The sequence below is a fragment of the Rattus norvegicus genome, chromosome 8 (assembly GCF_021556685.1).
Source record: "Rattus norvegicus strain SHRSP/BbbUtx chromosome 8, alternate assembly SHRSP_T2T, whole genome shotgun sequence".
Taxonomy (NCBI): Eukaryota; Metazoa; Chordata; class Mammalia; order Rodentia; family Muridae; genus Rattus; species Rattus norvegicus.
Genome location: NC_141541.1, coordinates 113,847,647 through 113,866,941, shown reverse-complemented (window position 1 = coordinate 113,866,941; position 19,295 = coordinate 113,847,647). Strand labels below are relative to the sequence as shown.

The 19,295-nt window shown below is 39.2% G+C and overlaps 1 protein-coding gene across 10 annotated transcripts in view; it reads left to right on the top strand.

The window, feature by feature from the left end:
- The window catches only part of Atp2c1 (ATPase secretory pathway Ca2+ transporting 1), a 107,664-nt gene that overhangs the window by 39,391 nt on the left and 48,978 nt on the right, over nt 1-19,295 (top strand). For all 10 annotated transcript variants that reach the window (NM_131907.2, XM_087560249.1, XM_087560257.1 and 7 more), the window contains 4 exon segments: nt 11,790-11,900; nt 14,039-14,155; nt 15,121-15,210; nt 17,420-17,455. In NM_131907.2, coding sequence (NP_571982.2) covers nt 11,790-11,900; nt 14,039-14,155; nt 15,121-15,210; nt 17,420-17,455 — 354 coding nt within the window.

Below are 19,295 nucleotides of genomic sequence, written 5' to 3'. Positions count from 1 at the left end.
CTTAGACATGTATCATGCTTCCCACCCTGAAGTATTTGACTGTTTCTGCCATGTTCTTTTTTTATGGGAACCTTATCGAAATCCAGGTAATGGTCAGACACTGCCCTCATCGTAAGTGTCTTTTTCAGGCCATACTTCTTCCCTCTAATATTCTTTTTAAAAGCTTAATTGTTTCTCTTCAACTCTTTAAAATTATTTCCAGAATTATTACTATGGTATGATATGTTTTCAAGTAGGCCACCGTAATGCCCTACAGTGCACATAGACTCCTTAAGGCATTTCTGATCTTCAGTAAACTTTCAGAGCTTGTTATTCCTCTGGTGGAAAAGCTTTTGTGTGTGTGTGTGTGTGTGTGTGTGTGTGTGTGTGTGTGTGTGTAACACAGTGAAGGGTTGTGAAGGGTTGGTATTTATTTGCCTTTTTTGTACTGAAGTCACACTGAGGAGTCCTTTTAACTGGTGGATAAGTCCACTTACCTTCATGTTTCTCTGAATTATTTTTCTAGAGCCTTATCATTTGCTAACAGTTGGTTTTTACATTTGTCTGTAATAAGTAGGAATTTACTTATTACAAAGTAATAAGCAAAGAGGAAGTGGAGGTATTTTGTTTTTTCGAACTGGTGTCTGATAAGCGCCTTTGTTTTATTTCCATAATGAAGCAAGCCTGTGCTGAAGTCATCTTGGATCCATACTGAGTATCTGAGTTGTCAATGGGTTCAACAGGTTGCAGCCCAGTTGAAGACGTAGTGTACTGAGTCATACAGTTTCAGATTTAAGTTTGGGTTAGGATTCCATTCTGAAATATTGGTATGTTGAAAGATGAGGAATGGATTTATTCTTTTGCACTGCAGATTAGCAGTTTTCCTGTCACCCTTCCTACTATATAGTTTTGGAATTCTTGTTGAAAATCCACTTATAGTATATGCATAGACTTATTTCTGGATAATGGTCTGTTTCAGTTTACCCATTTGTTCTGAGTTACTCAGTTTATTAGTGGACAGTTATTGATGGTAGTGCTCTATGAGTTGTATTTGTGTATTCAGGGTTAGAATGTTTTTTTTCTTTTTGACTTTTTTTTTTCTGTTAGTCTAGTAAAGGGGTCTCAGTTTTATCTTTTTAAGAAGCCAGCATTTAGTCGAACCCCACCATTGTTGTTTCATTTGCTTCTGTTCTAATTCTTGTGCCCAACTTTGGGCTCGCTCGCTCCCTCCTTCCTTCCTTCCTTCCTTCCTCCCTCCCTCCCTCCCTCCCTCCCTCCCTCCCTCCCTCCCTTCCTTCCTTCCTTCCTTTCTTTCTCTCTTCCTTCCTCCCTCCCTCCCTCCCTCCCTCCCTCCCTCCCTCCCTCTCTCTCTCTCTCTCTCTCTTTCTTTCTTTCTTTCTTTCTCTTCCTTTTCTTCTTTCCTTCCTTTCTTTCTTGTCTTCCTCTTCTACCTCTGTTACCTCCTCCCTTCCCCCCTTCCCCTTCTTGTTTCCTTGTCCTTGGTTCTTGCTCTCTCCTTTTTTTTTTTTTTTTTTTTGGAGCTGGGGACCGGTTCTTGCTCTTCTTCTTGTTCTCTGTTACCCAGGGTCTCCTGTTACCCAGGCTAGCCTTGAGCTTTCTGTGTAGTTAGAGAGGACCTTGAATGTTGTTCTCCTGCTTCAACTCTGGGGGTTTCGTGAATAATAGACAAGTATTTATCAGCCAAACTATATTCTCAAGTCTGCTTTTTCTGTTTTCTTGAAGTGTAAAATAAGATTGTTTGAGACTTTTTTTTTTAAACGTAGATATTTATGGCCAGCAACTTCTCTCAGTACTACTTGCTACATTCTATAAGTTTTGGTATTAGATGGAAGACCTCTGGCAGGAGAATGTTTGTAATTGATTTCTTATTGCATTGTTGAAGGATAGTGTTCAAACTTAACTTTAATGTATCCTAGGAAGAACTTTCATTGAAGGGTAAAAGTGTGATTTTTTTTTTTTTTTTGGTTCTTTTTTTTCGGAGCTGGGGACCGAACCCAGGGCCTTGCGCTTCCTAGGTAAGCGCTCTACCACTGAGCTAAATCCCCAGCCCCGTGAATTTTTGTTATAGTGAAAGGTATCACAGTAGATGAGCTAAATTTATATAAAGGGTCAGTGATTGTGTTTTTTGTCTACTGTATTTCATAATGGGGTAAGAAATATATTGTGTTTTTCAAAGAGAACAAAGAATAGTTCTATATATCAATGAAGTGAAATTGCCATTATCAATTCTAGGGCTAAAAGAGACTGAATGTTTAGAAAAAAAAAGGGTTTCCATTATATAAAACATTGGTTTTTGTAATGAACTGTATGTGTAGAAAGGAAGGTTGGTAGGATTTTAGCAAAATAGTATTTACTGACTTTTACATTTTTTTTTTTTTAAAGTTTGAAGAAAGTGTATAACATTTTGGCAAGTAAGAGTTAGCAGATAAGCTGGAATGAATGAGAGAGAGAAAATTGTGATGTCTTGTTAACTTTTCATCATTCTAAAGAGAAACTTTAAACACAGTGCCTTGGCTACCACTAATGTGTTTCCTAGTTAACAGAATGGTGATTAATTTTATGTTTTCTTTGTGTCTGTGTTACTTTAAGTTTACCTAGTATGCTTTCTAAGTTCATTCATGTTATGTGATATATCAAAACTTCTATCTGTCTTATGAATGGCAAACTTGTATACCACCTTGTATCTATTCATTCACCTTTGGACAGACAGAGTTATTTCCAGGCTTTGGCTGTTAGAGAAATGCTGACCTGAACCTTAGAGCCTAAGTATCTGGTCCTTTAAACTGTATTGGGTTTATTCTTAGAAGCAGAACTATAGGCTCAGGGTCATTCTGTTCAGCCTCTTCTCTGTTTGCTCGTTTGGTTTTTGACACAAGTTGTCATGCTGGTCTAGAACTCTAGACATGAGTGAAACATTGTGCAATTTTGTCACCATGTGCTTAATTACTGAATACCATGAAGTTAATAGAATTATGCTTAATTATTGAGTATCATAAAGTTAATAGGATTAAGTATTACAGTTCTTTAAAATATGGCCATTCTTTAGAATGACTTAGATATGGAGGATTGCTAAATTTTATTACATAAAGATGGAAATTCTATATTGTAAAAAAGGAAGTAGAGCTGTCAGAAGATGTCTGCACTAAGTAACAGATAAAGGCTAAGATATCCTTTATGTAAAGAGCTCTAACAATTGAAAAACCTGATAAATGTTCAAAGTACATAAAAGATAATTCCTGTAAAATACTAAAATGAACTGTACATGTAAGAGATATAATTCATATTTACTCAAAGAAATACGCAAGTCAGAATACAGAGATAGATACCTTGTATTAGCTCTGTTAGTCTAGAAGCCCACCTTAATGACGGGGCCACAGGAAGCAGATGTCAGAAGGAGAGAACTAATGACCTTATGCTGTCCTCTGCACCCACACATGTGCTGGTATGTGTGCATCCCATGTAGAGGGTCTGGTACTATTCAACAAACTCCACAGATGGCATTTGCCTTTGCCTTTGGAAAATTTCTTAGGTCATACCTCCAACATGAAATGCATACTTTATAGTTCATTGTTTGCAACTGTTGAAGACCTATGGTTGTTTTCAAACTCAACAGCAGTAAGAATAAGGGAGCTCTCTGAATAGCTGAGTGATGTGGATATACATTATTGAGTAAAAAGAAGGTATCTGCATTCAGTGTTACCTTAAATCAAAGAAGAAATAAGAAACCATGTATCTTATCTGTACAGAAGGAAACAGAGATGGGATAGGATGTTTAGAAACAGATTGGTTATAGAGGTGGAGGAATGGAAACCAGATACAACACTTCCGTTTTTACCTTTAACAGAATTAAGATACATTTTCGTGTATTCAAGATTAACCAAAATGGGGGTTGGGGATTTAGCTCAGTGGTAGAGCGCTTGCCTAGGAAGCACAAGGCTCTGGGTTCGGTCCCCAGCTCCGAAAAAAAGAACCAAAAAAAAAAAAAAAAAAGATTAACCAAAATGGTATGTGTATGAATATATTCCTTAATTCTCTCTTGTAGTGCTCACGAATCTATAACATGTCTGAATATTACCTTCAATAAAAGGAACCAAAGCTTGTTTGAGAATTGTTTAGTTCTAGTGCCGTGGCTAAGAAAATACAATCTTGGAGTATCTTATGCTAGAAAATAAGGAAATCCTCAAAAGTTGGTGATCATAGGTCAGGACTTAAAAGCAAGCCTATTCAGTGTTCCCTGCGGGCCACATCTGGGACATTATAAGCAATAGAATGATTGTGTGATATAATGAAAAATGCACAGACTCATAGGAGGTCCATGACACAAACTGTTATGTAAAGCCCTCACAGAAACAGAAAAGAAGCTGAGGAGTTCGTGTAGTTTACGTAGACAGAACAATCGGATGGCAGCACTACTGGAAAGTCGTATCTATTGGGCAAAGTATGGTAAAATACCTGATACTTCACATGGGTTCAAAGTAACGAGTGTATGAAAGGTATTAATTATAAATCCTCAAATGGTAATTTGATAGACAGAAAAATCCAACCTCACAGGTAACCATTTTAGTAAAGTGATCAAAATTCCCACCGCTATTCCCAGGAAAGTCACGCTATTATGCCTGAGCTGCTGTGTACTTTAAACAAGAAGTTACTTTGCGGAAGGTTAGAAGTCCAGAGTTACATGGGTACAGCACCGGCTTCTGGTGAGGCCTCTCTTTGTCTTGCTGTGTCGTCCATGGTTCTGTCTTCTGCGTGCTCATCCTCTGCTTCCTCTTTGTGTAGAGCCACCGTCACCTCTGTAATGAGCCAGTTTCTAATGCAGTGTCATTGAGACACAGTCAACAGCCATACTGGGAGTTAAGGATTCAACAGAGGAATTTTGGAGGGGCAAAGTGGCAAAATTTATTCTGTTGAAAGCATCTGTGCCTTTTGGTATGTGCTGAGAGGGGTACACCATTCCTTCACTGGTGCATTATCTGAACAAATGAGGAACATCTAAATCCTGATTTATAAAATGGAGCTATTGTATAAAAATAATCTGCTTGTTAATCTTAAAAAAGTTGGAGAAAAACACATGAAAAGTGAGATCCTTGGTTGAGGTTGGAAAACAACTGTTTAAGCCAAGATCTAAGTAGCAGCCCCTTTTCCCGAACACTCTGGGGACATATTTTCAGGATCTTACAGTTTGAACCTGTTCCCTTTCTTTTCCTGTAGTTAGTTTGTTGACAGAACATGCTTTTTATTCTGTAGAGTTTCCACAGCCTGTGCTTTGCCGAACTCATTCTTTGGAAAGTTTCATGTTCCTCTGGTGCCTGCGCTTGTGAGTTGGAGCGAATAAAGACGTGCTCATCTCTGGAGCCTTCCAGTCCTCAGGAAGGCGTATGTGTCTGACCATAGGGATGAGAACAGCAGCCCTTCTGACTCTTTAATGTGCAGTGATGTTAAGAAGCATTCATCTAGATCTGGTTTGAGAATCAACACATTTCATCCTGCCTTTTAGACTGTAAGACAGAATTTTTATGTTGGTAATTTTGGCAAGTACAGTTGGCAGGCCATCTGTCAGCGTGAATATTACAGAAGCATTTGTGGATGTTCCTGTATATTTTGGTATCTGCACATCTCTAGACAGAAGTGGCCTTTCAGCCTTTTTCGCCTGTGCATTGTTTCGTAAGAGTGGGTTCACATTTCCTTAGCCTTGCTGTGCTAGCCATTTCCTCATTGGTAGGGCTGAGCAGATCCTAATCTAAGGGGGTTTGGCCAGTCCAAGATGCTTGCTGACCTCTGTTAGTCCTTTGCTAGGGTGTAATCCTTGAAGAACCAAATCAGAAGAGATGTTGACTTTCTGTTTGCACAGCTTCCTTTGCCAATAAAGGGGCTTCTGGTGGAAATCTCAATCTCAGCACGTTCCGTGGGGCTCATGGCTTTTTTGTAGAAAGCATCTGACGGCAGAGTATAGAGGGGTATTCAGACCAGCTTTTCTTTGGTGCTTCCAGTGGAAGATCATTTTTAAGGTGTGGAGGGTAACATTCAGGGTACATTCTCTTTCTGTTTGCTACATAATTGCCCAATTAAGACAGAGAAGCCTACTGCTTTTTTCCTATCATTAGTTTTGATGTTATTAAGACATTTTCAAAAGCTACTAAGATGTCAAAAACATTGTTAAACACTTCTCAAGATCTAGAGTGTGGTGAGACATACATATTGGTGTTCCCTAGACTCTGAATGCTTGTTATGTATTCTGATAAACACTTTTTATGATGTTTGTCTCTTATTTTTGTTGAAACCAGAATAGGTATTTTTCCTAGTTTTCCTCTGAGGAAAGGAACTTGGAAGATAAACAAGGTGTTCTTGGTCACACAGCTGGGAAAACAGACTTGCAGCTATGCATTAAGTTGATCAGGTCTGAGCTCGACTGTAGGGGTGGTTCTCAGGTGTAGCCCGTGGTCCAGAAGCATCACTACTTAAACCTTGTTAGAAATTCGTCTTCTTACTCAGACCTGCTGATTCAGAGTGCTGAGGACTCATGTAACCCATGCTTTATATAGCCTGCTGTTGCTTACTGGTAAGCTGTGAGGACTGAGAGCTGAAGTGTTTCCAACTCCTCTTTTAAAGCTGTAGAACTCCTTACTTAAATTTAGCTTTTTGATGAAACCCGAGACCTTGAATTTGAAGTTGGAGGAACCTGCTGTCTTGTCCCACCCTAAGCTCTGAAGCTGTTTGGTTTGATTCTTGTTACACCATAGAATGTGTACAGTGTGGACATGAGTGGGCTTACAGAATGATCCAGGAAAATACTGGCTGCCTCCTCAACCAGAACATCAGTGAAAGAAGTTTTTGTGGGTGGGGCTTGGGAGGTGTTTGGATATTTTAAGGATCAAAATTTCACTATTTTCTTAATCTAGGTATCAAAAGTATACATTCTACCTGGATTATGCTATTACTTCTAGATTGAATTATTTAGTGTCCTTCACTTTTGACTTTACAAGAATTTGTTTTAAAATTTGTATATGTAGTTTCTATGTAGTTAAGAATGGCTTCTTCCTTCCATCTCAGGAGTGCTAGGATTACAAATGTATATCAACGTGTAGCTTTAGAGATTGATCCTGGGGTTTCTTACCAATTCAGCTACATCTCCAGCGAGTAAAGCGACCACTTTTAAAATTAGTCTCCTTGGTTCTGAGATCACAGCGAACTTCAGTTCTTGTTTGAACCTGCTCTCATTTTGACTCTTTTTAATTTCTTTTTCTGTCTATACTGTGCCTTCTTCACATTCAAGTCAGTGATTATTAACTTTAGCTGCACGTTAGACTGAACATGGAGAATTAAAAAAAAATAAGAATGTTTTGACTACATTCCAGACCTAATTATTTATGCTCTCTGGAGGTGGTGGCCGCATAGTTGTGTTTATAAAAAGCATAAAGACCTGTATCTCAGCCCATTTCTGCTGTAGTAGAATACTATAGACATTTATTCTCTAAGCTCTGGAGGACGTGAGGAGCCAGGTCGGGTGCTGTGTGATGGGGTTCCAGGAGAGGCTTCACCTGCTCGGCTCCTTACACGGTGGGCAAGGGGAAGCAGCTTTCCTTGTCTGCCTTTGTCAGGCACCTAACCTATCTTGAAGGCATTATTCTCAGGACCTACCTAACTTGCTAAAGGGGCTCCCTGAATTCCATCACTTTAAGGCTTGGGACTTCAGTATGAATTCTAGGGGCACAGTTCTGTCCATAGCAGCTTCTGTGTAATTTGGATGTGTGTCACATTAGAAACTTGTGTGTAGTAGTGCTTGCTATAAAAAATAGAAAGTAAATTCTGGACTCTCTGTAAAATAAAATCTGTCTTCTGTGGGACTATGAAGGTATTTAATGAATAAAGACCAACATAAATTAATTATTTACACACTAAATATTTGAAAGGTTCTGCAGTATGTGCTTGTGAGTGTTTGTGTTTTGGTATTAATTGACTTTTGAATTAATTCACCTTTGTAGGATATAGATCATGGGAGTAGTGGTTGTGTCTGTGGGCTCTTGTTTGTAAAAGGCTAGTTTGTTGTATGAGTTAGTGGTCCACAGTGTAGTAGTTTACAAAGTGGAAGGCTCTGAAGTAGGAATTTAAGGTACATTAATAGCTACCCTCCTCCACCCCCAACACTAGAGATTAAAACCAGAACTTCAGGCTCTACCCTTCAGCCTTCAGGATGTTTAAGACCAACTAGGAGATAAGTGTGTTTGACAGTGGAGACCATAGATTTCTTTAAACAAGATGTGGTAGCCACCGTATCTTTTAAGATGCATTTACCTTCAGATGAACTTGATCTTTTTATATTTTGTATTTCTCAAATTAACTAAACCATTCAGACTTTAAAATATGGAATAACTTTTCATTTAACTAAGAAAGGCCAAATTCTTGCTTACTAACATAAGAATAGCATGTAACAGCGGCTGAACAGTTCCTGTAGTAGCTGCACATTTAACAGCCACACAGGAGTGTGAATGTTCACCCCTCTCCGCTTTCACCAGCACTGTATTTTCCTCTGTCCTTTTGACTTAACTGTTGTAGTGGATTCTAGTATTTCAGAGTGGTGTCTTACTGTGGTCTTCATTTGCATTCACCCTCTCTTGCCTACATTGTTAGTCTGTCTTGTTAGTCCTTGTCAGGTGGTGGAAATTCTCTCCAATTGTCAGTTCATCCTAAACGGATTTCCCTGGTAGTCATCCATGTTAGGTCAGAAATAGAAGTGGGCAATAAATAGCTATTAAGATGGCTAATAATATAACTTGGGCCTGTGTCTGCAACATTCTTTCTACAGTTAATGGAAACAGTAATTCTAATTTTTCTATCAGCCCTGTAGAAATGCTAACACAGCTGTGGGCCCCGTCCTCTCCCTTGGAAATCCAGTTCCCACTGCTAAAAACTTGCAGGCCTCTTAACCTTTAACCTAAATTTATTTTATTTTTCTATATCCTACCTATCCTTTCCAAGTTTCTTATTATGTAAGACCTAGTAAATACAGGGATGCACTTGTCCCTCAGTCTGACTCCTGGGCATTTCTGTGTCAGTGACACCAAGACTGAAGCCTTAAACAGGTGGACATAATGGATATAGAACCACGAGTGTGCAGGTTTTACCAGAGCCTGGGGTCTGCCCCTTATAGCCTGCTTACTTTCCAGATCAGATTGCTCTGCCCATTACCCTTCTTGGTCCCTAAAGAAGGGTCAGCAGTTTTACTTTTATACCTGTGTACATTTTATAAAAGTATTCTATACTTTTATAGAATGAGTGTGAAAAGTAAATCTGGCTGCAAACACATGGAGCTTACCTTGACAGCAAATTTCAGGTTGTAAGACATTGCCTTTAAGATTTATTTTTGAATCCTTTTTTAACAGAGAAAGCATTCTCTTAGGGGAGGAAGATGAGACCTGAGTAGAAATTACTGTGACTGCACCTGAAATTTAATTAGCTTGCCCTATCAAGACAGAGCTGGGCACTTAGACAGCTAGAGGCGCTCTGAGCACACAGTATTAGCTGAGACACACAGTTTCACGCTCCATGCTCTGTTGTAAAACAGAAGCACGAAGCTCTTTAGTTCTTCCTGACTTGGGTCTCATTCCTAAGAAACCCAGTGCTGCCTTTTCTACCTGTCCAGTCAGCACCTCTGCCTCTCGGGATGATGCCTCTTCGTGGGCACCAGAGGTGCTGCTGCCATCTTTCCTCAGTGAATCACCTCGATTGCTTCCTTTTTGGGGCTAGCATCTGTTTTATGTTCTGTTCTTAGCGGTGTCTCTGTTCAGCAGTTAGGGTAAGCAGGCTCTTAGAGACAATTCTCTCCAATGGGCGGGCTCCACTCATTCATGGAGACCCCTACATGCCTCATTGCTAGTTATCTCCTCATTCCAAGTAAGCGTCTGCGGCTGTCTGCCTCACCAAGGACTCACTAAGTAACGGCAGTGAACTCCATGCAGCATTCTGGGCAGGACTTAGATGCTTTGCCTTGTTGCCGTTAGTTCTCCTCCACTTGTGAACATACTTGAGACAGGAGATGTGGTTACAGTTGGAGAGGATCTCAGAACAGCCCTCGATGTGCTCAGTGAGCTGTCGTCACAGTCCTTCCTTTCTTATCCTTTATTATTTGAAGTCTTAGTTCTTGAGGGTTTCAGCTTGTTTGGGCCAACAGAATGCCCTTGAAGGGTTTTATATAAAGTGTGCTCAAATGTAGACCCTTTATATGCACCATTTGCCAAAAGATTACTTGAGAATTTTGAATAAGTCTTTTATACTGTGTATTGAGTGCCAGAGTTAGCAATTTTCAATACCTTGGTTTTCACGCTGGGGTCTTCACTCAGAGTCATAAGCATATTAGGCATCAGCATACACTCTAATACTGAACTGTACTTCTGGCTAGTGGATTAATGATAGAAAATATGTTAGCTGAAACATTATTTTAAGTCTAACCTATTTTGAAAAGTAAGTTCTATATTGACATACTTAAGATGGTTCAGTAAAGGCTGCTATGTTAAGTTTGTTTTATGAATTTGGAAGCAGGGCATTTCAATGGTTCTAGGAAATTCTCAAATTTAGTTTCGTTTTAGTTACATGAAAATATTATGCTACAAAATAATGTTAAGGCTTTGCACAAGAGTGACCTAAGATTTCCTCAGAAGTGTGTCACTAACATTCTTTGTTAGAAATATCACTACTGTTTACTTTATACTATGTAAAGACTCAGTAATGCCTTTCTAATAACTGACATTAGGAAATAAATATTCTTTCTGCCCCAGAAACATGAACATGCTGATGCTGATGGACTACTCTCTCCCCTCTTTGTTTTTGTTTTGTTTGCACTAAATCAATAGTAGTTATACATAGTAGTTCAAATCTATAAACACTAGTAGTAATAGAATTGTGAGTTACTATTTGTTGTTTTAAAGAATAGTTACTTAAAAATCTTAGGAAATTATGTTGTCCTGAAAATATTGATAATTTTGGCTCAGGAACCCACGTCATAGCAGGGGCAGGGATGTTTTCGTTTGAGTGTTATTTCACCAGGCGGTCAGGGCCGTTGGCAGAATCTCAGCTTGAGTAGTGAGGGACCTGGAGCTGGCCTTTCCTTCAGGTCTGTGTCCGTAGGGAATCTCAGCTAGCACCAAAGACAAATCTGAATTGGATATTTGTTTCTAGACTTGGGGGTGCACTATTGATACGGCTTACAAAGCCGAATGAAATAGCTGTCATCATTGCTACCATTTCTGTGACACTGCATGGTCCTAACCCACCAACTAACCTGTCACCTCTTACCTCTGCTTGGCTGGTCTCTTGAGCTCCTCGGGTTTCTCGTGCTGTGTGTGAGAATCACTTTTTGGCCTTGCTTGCTGTCGAGGTTTGGAAGTGTAGCCAGGTGTCTCAAAGAGGAGTGAACAGGGAGAGTAAAGTGGAGAAAGCTTAGAGCTCTTGTTCCTGGAATTAACGTAATGACTTGATTATGATTAGGATTAGGATTATGATTGTGCATAGTCATCAGGATCTGAGAGGAGAGCTTCTGTTTTGATTCTTATGTTGTTGGAGAAATGAAAGAATCTTTAAAAAACGTGATGTGAAGAGTTTGTATTAACAGGTGTCTGCTTGTGAAATTTGCTTTCGAGAAAAGTCAGTCAGTATTGAGTTGTCTTAGCTACTTACAGTTGATGTCCGCATCCTTCCTTAAGTGTGAAGTAAACTGCTGTGAATTTGCATTTTCATTTATTCTAGACTCCATTCTACTAGTGTATTCACGTACGTTTCTTTGTTTTTGTTTCTAGGTTGCACGATTTCAAAAGATCCCTAATGTTGAAAATGAGACAATGATCCCTGTACTGACATCCAAGAGAGCAAGTGAGTTAGCAGTCAGTGAGGTCGCAGGCCTTCTCCAGGTATGTGGCCAGGCTCGGTGGGGGTGGGGGTGGGGGTGGGGTACGGGGGTATGGGGGTATGGGGGTGGGGACTAAGTTAGTGCTGGCTCCTTATGTCCCCTTCAGTGATAGGAATACTCTCTGTGCTGTCCAGCATAATAGCCCCCTAGTTAAGCATGACAACATGACAGGAAATGTGGTTGGAGAATTTAAACACTGTAAATAACTGTGTGGGGGAGCTGGCCCCAGATGAGGAGTATGGCCAGCATCTGCTCTGTGTATCATTTGGGTTAGGAGAGTAATTTAATTAGTAATATAAGTGGTGTTAGGATTTTTTTTTAAATTTAAATAGATTTTCCTAAGGTAAAATCAAAGCTAAATATAAGTTCATGGTTGTAAATAAGTATTAATTAGGTAATTTTATTTTCTTTCTAGTTTTTAAAGTACTATCTAGTCAAACATGAAGAAAAGAGTATTTTTAATTTTCAGCCATTTTAATTGTTGCTTTAAAAACATTGGTATCCAATTTTGAGAAAATTGTATTTTATACTTAGTTCTAAAACCACTTGTTTTAAATAAATTTAAGTTTAGAAAGCTTGATTTTATTAAACTTTTACCAACTTGCTGGCCAGTGAAATTAGCCATTTCTGGGATGCTGTAATTTCATTTTTCTTATGACTGTTAAAACCATGATAGCACCTGAAGGACTTAGATGATATTGCCATGTCCTAAGAACAAGTTCATGGTCACTTTATTATTTTGATATAATAGCATAGTCTAGGGGCAAAGCAAACATAATTTTAGCCTCAGGTTTAATAAGCTCAGAGGAAGGCAGTTTAGAGCCCACTGAATATTCTTTCTGAGATACTAGCTTCAGAAAAAATAATTTAAAACTAATTAAAATATAAACTATGACCTGCTTTTATTAACCCCTTTCTCCATAGAAAAGAAAAACTAATTTGTTGCTTACTGAGATAAAATTGATATAATCTACCAGTGTACTTTTAACAGCGTAACCTTTGGTAATTTCATACATGGGTATAGTGTATTATGGCTACCCTGTTCCTCTGCCCTCTTACTCACCAGCCCTGGCCTTTCTTCTCCTTTCTTCGAAGTCCCCATCACATTTCCATGGCCTTTATTCTTCTTTGTGGCCCACGGGGTTTAACTAGGACTAAGTGAGTGGGCCTGCATGGGATGATGGCTACATGTCTGAGACAGCGACTTTTTTTCTAGCAACTCCTAACAGTCATTAGCTCCCCTGGTAGGGTGAGCTCCATGAACCCTCCCCCACCCCTATTTGTGACTGTATCCTTACTGACCCAGTATTGCTCAGACTCTGTGCCGGCACCTACAGCCGTAGTGACTTCCTGAGTACCTGGGCCATGTCATGCTTATTAGACAGAAGCTTTGTCCTACCTACAAGATGGTGCTTCTTGGCTCTCCTCTCCTGGTTTGGCTCTTATGTCCTTCCCCTCCCCTCCTACATTGTTTCCTAAGCCTTGGTAGAGTTGACTTGGTATAAATATGTATTTAAGAGACAGTTTGACATGTCTATTTAACAAAATAAAACTAAGTTTAACTCTACACTAGTTTTTAATATTTTGACAAAGGAGCTTACCCTGTAGCTTAGAACTCACTGCATCTCAGATTGGCTTCCAACATAAGATGATTCTCTTGCCTCATCCTCAAGTGCTGGTATTGTATGTGAGCTGACATGCCTGCTAAAATACAGAACATTTTTATTGTTCCAGAAAGCTTTTCCTTGTCCCTTTATAGTTAATCTTGTCCGAGTATGACTCTAGGTCCAATACAAAACCTCTGGGAAGCTTTGTGTGATTATTAGAGGCCAGAGAGATGGCTCAGTGGTTAAGGTTCTTGCAGAAGACCCAGGTTCAGTTCTCAACAACCACTTGGTGGCTCAAACTATCTGTAACTCCAGCTCAGCAGATCCAGTGCTCTCTTCTGGTCTCTGTAGGCAGTGCAAGCAGCTGATGCACACATGTATGTACAACAGAGTGTGGTATACACATGTATGTACAGCAGAGTGTTGGTATACATGTTTAAAAGGCTTCTTTAATGTGATCATATATTATGTATTCTTTTGTTTTTCTTTGCTCTCTAACATTTTAAATGACTTTTAATGTAAAATCTAATAGGCTGATCTTCAGAATGGCTTAAACAAATCTGAAGTTAGTCATAGGCGAGCCTTCCATGGCTGGAATGAGTTTGATATCAGTGAAGATGAACCATTATGGAAGAAGTACATTTCTCAGGTAAGATACTTTCCCTCCATCTCTGCTGTAAAACTTACATCAACTTTATAGTTGTTCATCTCCTGAGATTTACTCGCAGAGAAAGGAGATAATTATTTTACAACTTTTTTTCTTAAAAATTTACATGTTAAGTTAGATTTTCTATAGTTTTAGTTCTGACTCTTTATTTGATTTTAGACAAAAGTCTGCTGGGAGTGAGTATAACTTAGAGGGCAGCACTTTCTCTGCTGAGCACCAGCGGGCAGCACAAGACAGCGGCCTCCTAGTTACAGGAGGCTGATGTTGTTGAAGGCTATCTTGGCCAGCTTAGAGAATTATTAATTCATATAATTACATCCTGAGTGCCAGGGCATAAGCTATATTTTCTTTCTTATCAACCATATAATTTCCACTTGCTTCCATTGGTGGTGACCTCCCTCAGGAAACGGCAAGCTCACAGTAGATTATGGCCATTCCTAGGTACCTTTCTCTTAAGAGTTAGCAACGGCTTACTGCAGCTTTAAAAAATGTAGTAGAATTACATTAGGATAAGAAGTGGGATAATTCTGTGGCTGGTTTTAACTAGGAAAGTTTGGTGTGCTAACATAGAGATACTGTGAGCAGTGGCCCTCAGCTTCCTACTGAGGGAGGGCATTGTCAGTGAGCAAAGCTTTGACGGGTACTTGTCTAAGGCAGCAGAACTGAGGCCTTAAGAAGGCGGACTGTATGTTGGTGTGTGTCTTGTTTTCTAGATTGATACTTAATTTTCTTTTTCTGAAAAGGAGCTGATCTGTAGTTCTTAAGGAATAAACTCTTTTTTTTTTTTTTTTTTGTTGTTGTTGTTGTTGCTTGAAAATAAACCACTGGTAGACTCTGGTAGTTTTATAGTGATGTCCCCCCCCCCCCCCCCTTTTAAAGCCTTTATTGAGATAAAGAAGAACTGTTACTCATACAAGAGTATTGACTTGTTTGCTCTCACCTTCCAGTTTAAAAATCCCCTCATCATGCTGCTTCTGGCTTCGGCAGTCATCAGCGTTTTAATGCGTCAGTTTGATGATGCCGTCAGTATCACTGTGGTAAGAAAAGTCCTTCCGTTTTTTACAAATTAATCTGTTGGTTGTTTTTATAAACTGAGTGGTTTTTACTTTGGAAATAAAAGTGAATTAAAATGAATCAAATTAAACAATAAGCACAGATTTAGTTGTGGTCACTGTGTTTGTTCTGATTTGAGGTGGAGGTCTCCCTCTTGCTCAGGCTGGTCTTGCCCAACTGTGCTGTCCTGTCAGTTTGCCAGGTAGATGTGATTACAGGCATATAGTCTCTCAGGAAATATTTTATAACGTACTAGTTAAATTAAAATGTCTGTTGCATTTCAGTTAAAATATTTTTGACTAATAAGGGAATCTGGATGTCAAAACTATTTTAATAATACTGAATTTTTCTTGTTACTGTAGGCTTTTTGTGTTAATGGCAAAAATTATGATATGTAAAACTGAGCACAATTGGAAGTGGCTTCAAGCAGTATCAGTAGTCAAATTTTCTTTGTTGTTCCCCAAACCATTACAACAGCTGGGTGTAGGAGTGCACACCACTAATGCCAGCCATGCTGCTTGGGAGGTAGGGGAGGGGGATAGCAAGCCCCAGGGCATTGTGGGTGCATAGTGAAGGAGGCCCTTTCTCATGTGTCTGGAATGTTCTTGACAGAGGAATAAAATTAATTTTATAAAATTTGATGTACTAGGGTGTTAAGATACCCAGGGGGGGCCTCTACCCTCTCATAGTTGAAAGGGAGGAGAGGATTGGGGGAGGGACTGTATGAGGGGAGGACCAGGAAGAGTGGGGGACGGCAATCGGGATGTAAAGTGAATAAATAATGAAAACAAACTTGGCCCTTGAGGATAACGTTTTTAGCAGTGTATAGTGAATGGGAAGCATGTGTAAACTGAAGGACGCTAGCTGTCTCAGGAACCTGTGAGCACTTGTGAGGTGAGGGAGTCTTTTTACTTAAGAGAGCAATGTTACTAGTGATAAGAAGAGGCTTTGAAGTAGGAATTCAAGTTACTATAAAATTTTATGCATTACCATGAACGGCTTTAGATAATTTCCCAGTGTTTAAAAACTCTAATGGCATTAGTAATGATTTTTAGCAAATCTAAATTTAGTAAATATGTGAGCATTTGTATTTGAATAACTAGATGAATCAAGAAAATTCCAAATGATTGGTGTCTGAGATTATTAAATTTCAGTAGATTAAAGGTCAGTGGATTCAGTTGAAAAAAAGGTAGTAGATAATAGATTTTAATGTGGCAGGTTATGGAAAGCTCATTGATGCAGCTTTGCACTGTACAATGCTTACATTTAAGTAATCTTTGTTGAGTTTTAGTGTGGTAAATAAAAATGTCTATTCTGGAAAAGCAAATACTCCTTCCTTTTCTAACTTTTGTCTGAGAATTGATTTTCTCATGGTTTATTTACAAACCCCCTCATTACGCTGCTGCTGCTGCTGCTGCTGCTGCTGCTGCTGCTGCTGCTGCTGCTGCTGCTGCTGCTGCCCAACAGATTGGTTGGATTCTAGCTTTTGTAGAGAAAGTAGGGTCCAGGTTAGCTCAGCAGTACAGACAGCCCTGGCTTACCATGTGTTGACAGATCAGCACTGCGGGGAGGGGGATGATGGCTTTTCCATCAGAGAGAGTGTGTGTGTGTGTGTGTGTATGTGTGTGTATGTGTGTGTGTATGTGTGTGTACTCACACACACAAATTTATATATATATATGTATATATGGCTGTCTATATGTATGTATATACATGATATATAAATTTTGTGTTTGGGGTTGGGGATTTAGCTCAGCGGTAGAGTGCTTGCCTAGCAAGTGCAAGGCCCTGGGTTCAGTCCCAGCTCCGAAAAAAAGAAAAAGAAGAAAAAGAAAAAAAAATTTGTGTTAATATGTATTGAATTTTTAAATTCTTTCCACAGATTAGTATTAGTTGGGAATTAAACAAGTAATTAATATGTCAGCTCTAGCAGATGTTATTCACATAAACAAAAAGCTAGTCCTTAATTTGGGGGAACTTGGGTGGACTCAGAAAGATCTGGAAGCTGTCATGAGGATGGTTCACTATTTAAACTCATATTCTTCCCCCTCGGGCCCCAAGGCAACTTGATTTCTTCTCTCACTAGTTTAGTGCTAGATTTCATTCTCCTGGGACTGCACAGCCAGAGAAACATAGTGTGACTTGAAGTTATTTCTTGCAAATGTCGGATTTAAAAGGCTGTCTCTTTTTCAGGCAATACTGATTGTTGTCACCGTGGCCTTTGTTCAGGTGAGTAATCTGTTTTTCCAAGGTAAAAGTGGTGATTATATAAGTGTATTATTTAAAAACAATTTAAAGTGACTTATGTAAGGTAACATAACTTCCTATTGGATGGTAGTGTGTATCCTAATTATTATTTTTCAAACAATTTCAGATCAGTCAACTGTGGGATTTAGGAGAGGAAGGCACTATTTGATTATTTAATGAGATCAACATAGCTTACTTTTTTTTGACTGAAACAGATGGAAACGATTAAAACAACAACAATAACAACAACAAAAAAAAAACCCCATACAAAACCCCGTACAAAACCCCGTACAAAACCCCGTACAAAACCCCGTACAAAAAACATAACTACCATTACGTTTAACATTTTTTCCGGTTATAAAATTGGGCCAGTATCTATTAGGGCTAAGTCTAGATGAACAAGACAAAGAGTGAGTGTAAAACTGAATAGGCAACTTACTAGATATCATCTAAAGAAAGCTGCCTGGACAACCATGAGTGGTTCTCTCAGTTAACAGCGTGACTTCCACTGTGTTATTTTCTAACCTTATTAGTCTTGTTTGGTAATTAAAACTTACTTTTTCATTATTGGTAATCCTTTACGCCCCTTCTAAAATTTTCCTCAGAAGAGGCGGTCATATTCCCTGTTCAGTATAGTCATTCAAACAGCCAAGGAGTGACAGCAGGCGGAGCGCTCTCTCCTAAGGCCAAGGAGTGACAGCAGGCGGAGCGCTCTCTCCGAAGGGTTATTCTGAATAATCTGGAGATGTCTCATGATTTCTTCTTTCTCAGCACTTAGGTCAGTTCAAGGCCAACATGGGCCACATGTTAACTATTGAAAACAGAAGAGGGGAAAAGGAAAAAGGGGGCAGAGAGGAATCAAACACTCCAGCCATGGCGTCAGGTTAACAATTTAAAAGCCTCAAAAATCATGAAAAGCTTTGTTTTTAAATTAATGTTTTTTATGTAGATTTGATCCCTTTCCTCAGACATATCAAAACAGCAGCAAACTATTTTACAAACAAGTTAGAAAGCATTCTTCAAACCATTTTTCCTTCTGCCCAGCCCTTCAAATCTCTGGCTATTCTGTATTGTCATACAAGTGATACCTCTTAATATAACTCTGTAGAAATAAAGACTGGTTGCTTCTGTTTGATTAGTTACTAGCGACTACAGTTGGTAATCTTGGTATTTTCTACCCATCCAGAGGTGTTTTTTTTTTGTTTTTTGTTTTTTGTTTTTTGTTTTTTTTGTTTTTTTTATAAAACTTCCAAATTCTTCACTATGGTTGGTGAATTTAGAGGAATATCTAGTAACGTCCTGTAGTTTCTAGTGTTGCTGCCGTTTGCCCCTCTTGTCGTGTAGTGACTGATGTGGTTCTGAGATGCTCGTACATAACTGCGTTCTCACTTGAAGCAGCTGGTGATCGGTAGAGTTGGCAGTGCCAGCAAGCAGGTGTTTCACGAATATTTATCTTCATTTCCGCTTTTGCCCCTCAGCCTTTCAACTTTAGACCAAAATACTAGTGTGCATGTTACAAACAGGAGGCCAGGATAGACCAAAATACTAGTGTGCGTGTTACAAACAGGAGGCCAGGATAGACCAAAATACTAGTGTGCGTGTTACAAACAGGAGGCCAGGATAGACCAAAATACTAGTGTGCGTGTTACAAACAGGAGGCCAGGATAGACCAAAATACTAGTGTGCGTGTTACAAACAGGAGGCCAGGATAGACCAAAATACTAGTGTGCGTGTTACAAACAGGAGGCCAGGATAGACCAAAATACTAGTGTGCGTGTTACAAACAGGAGGCCAGGATAGACCAAAATACTAGTGTGCGTGT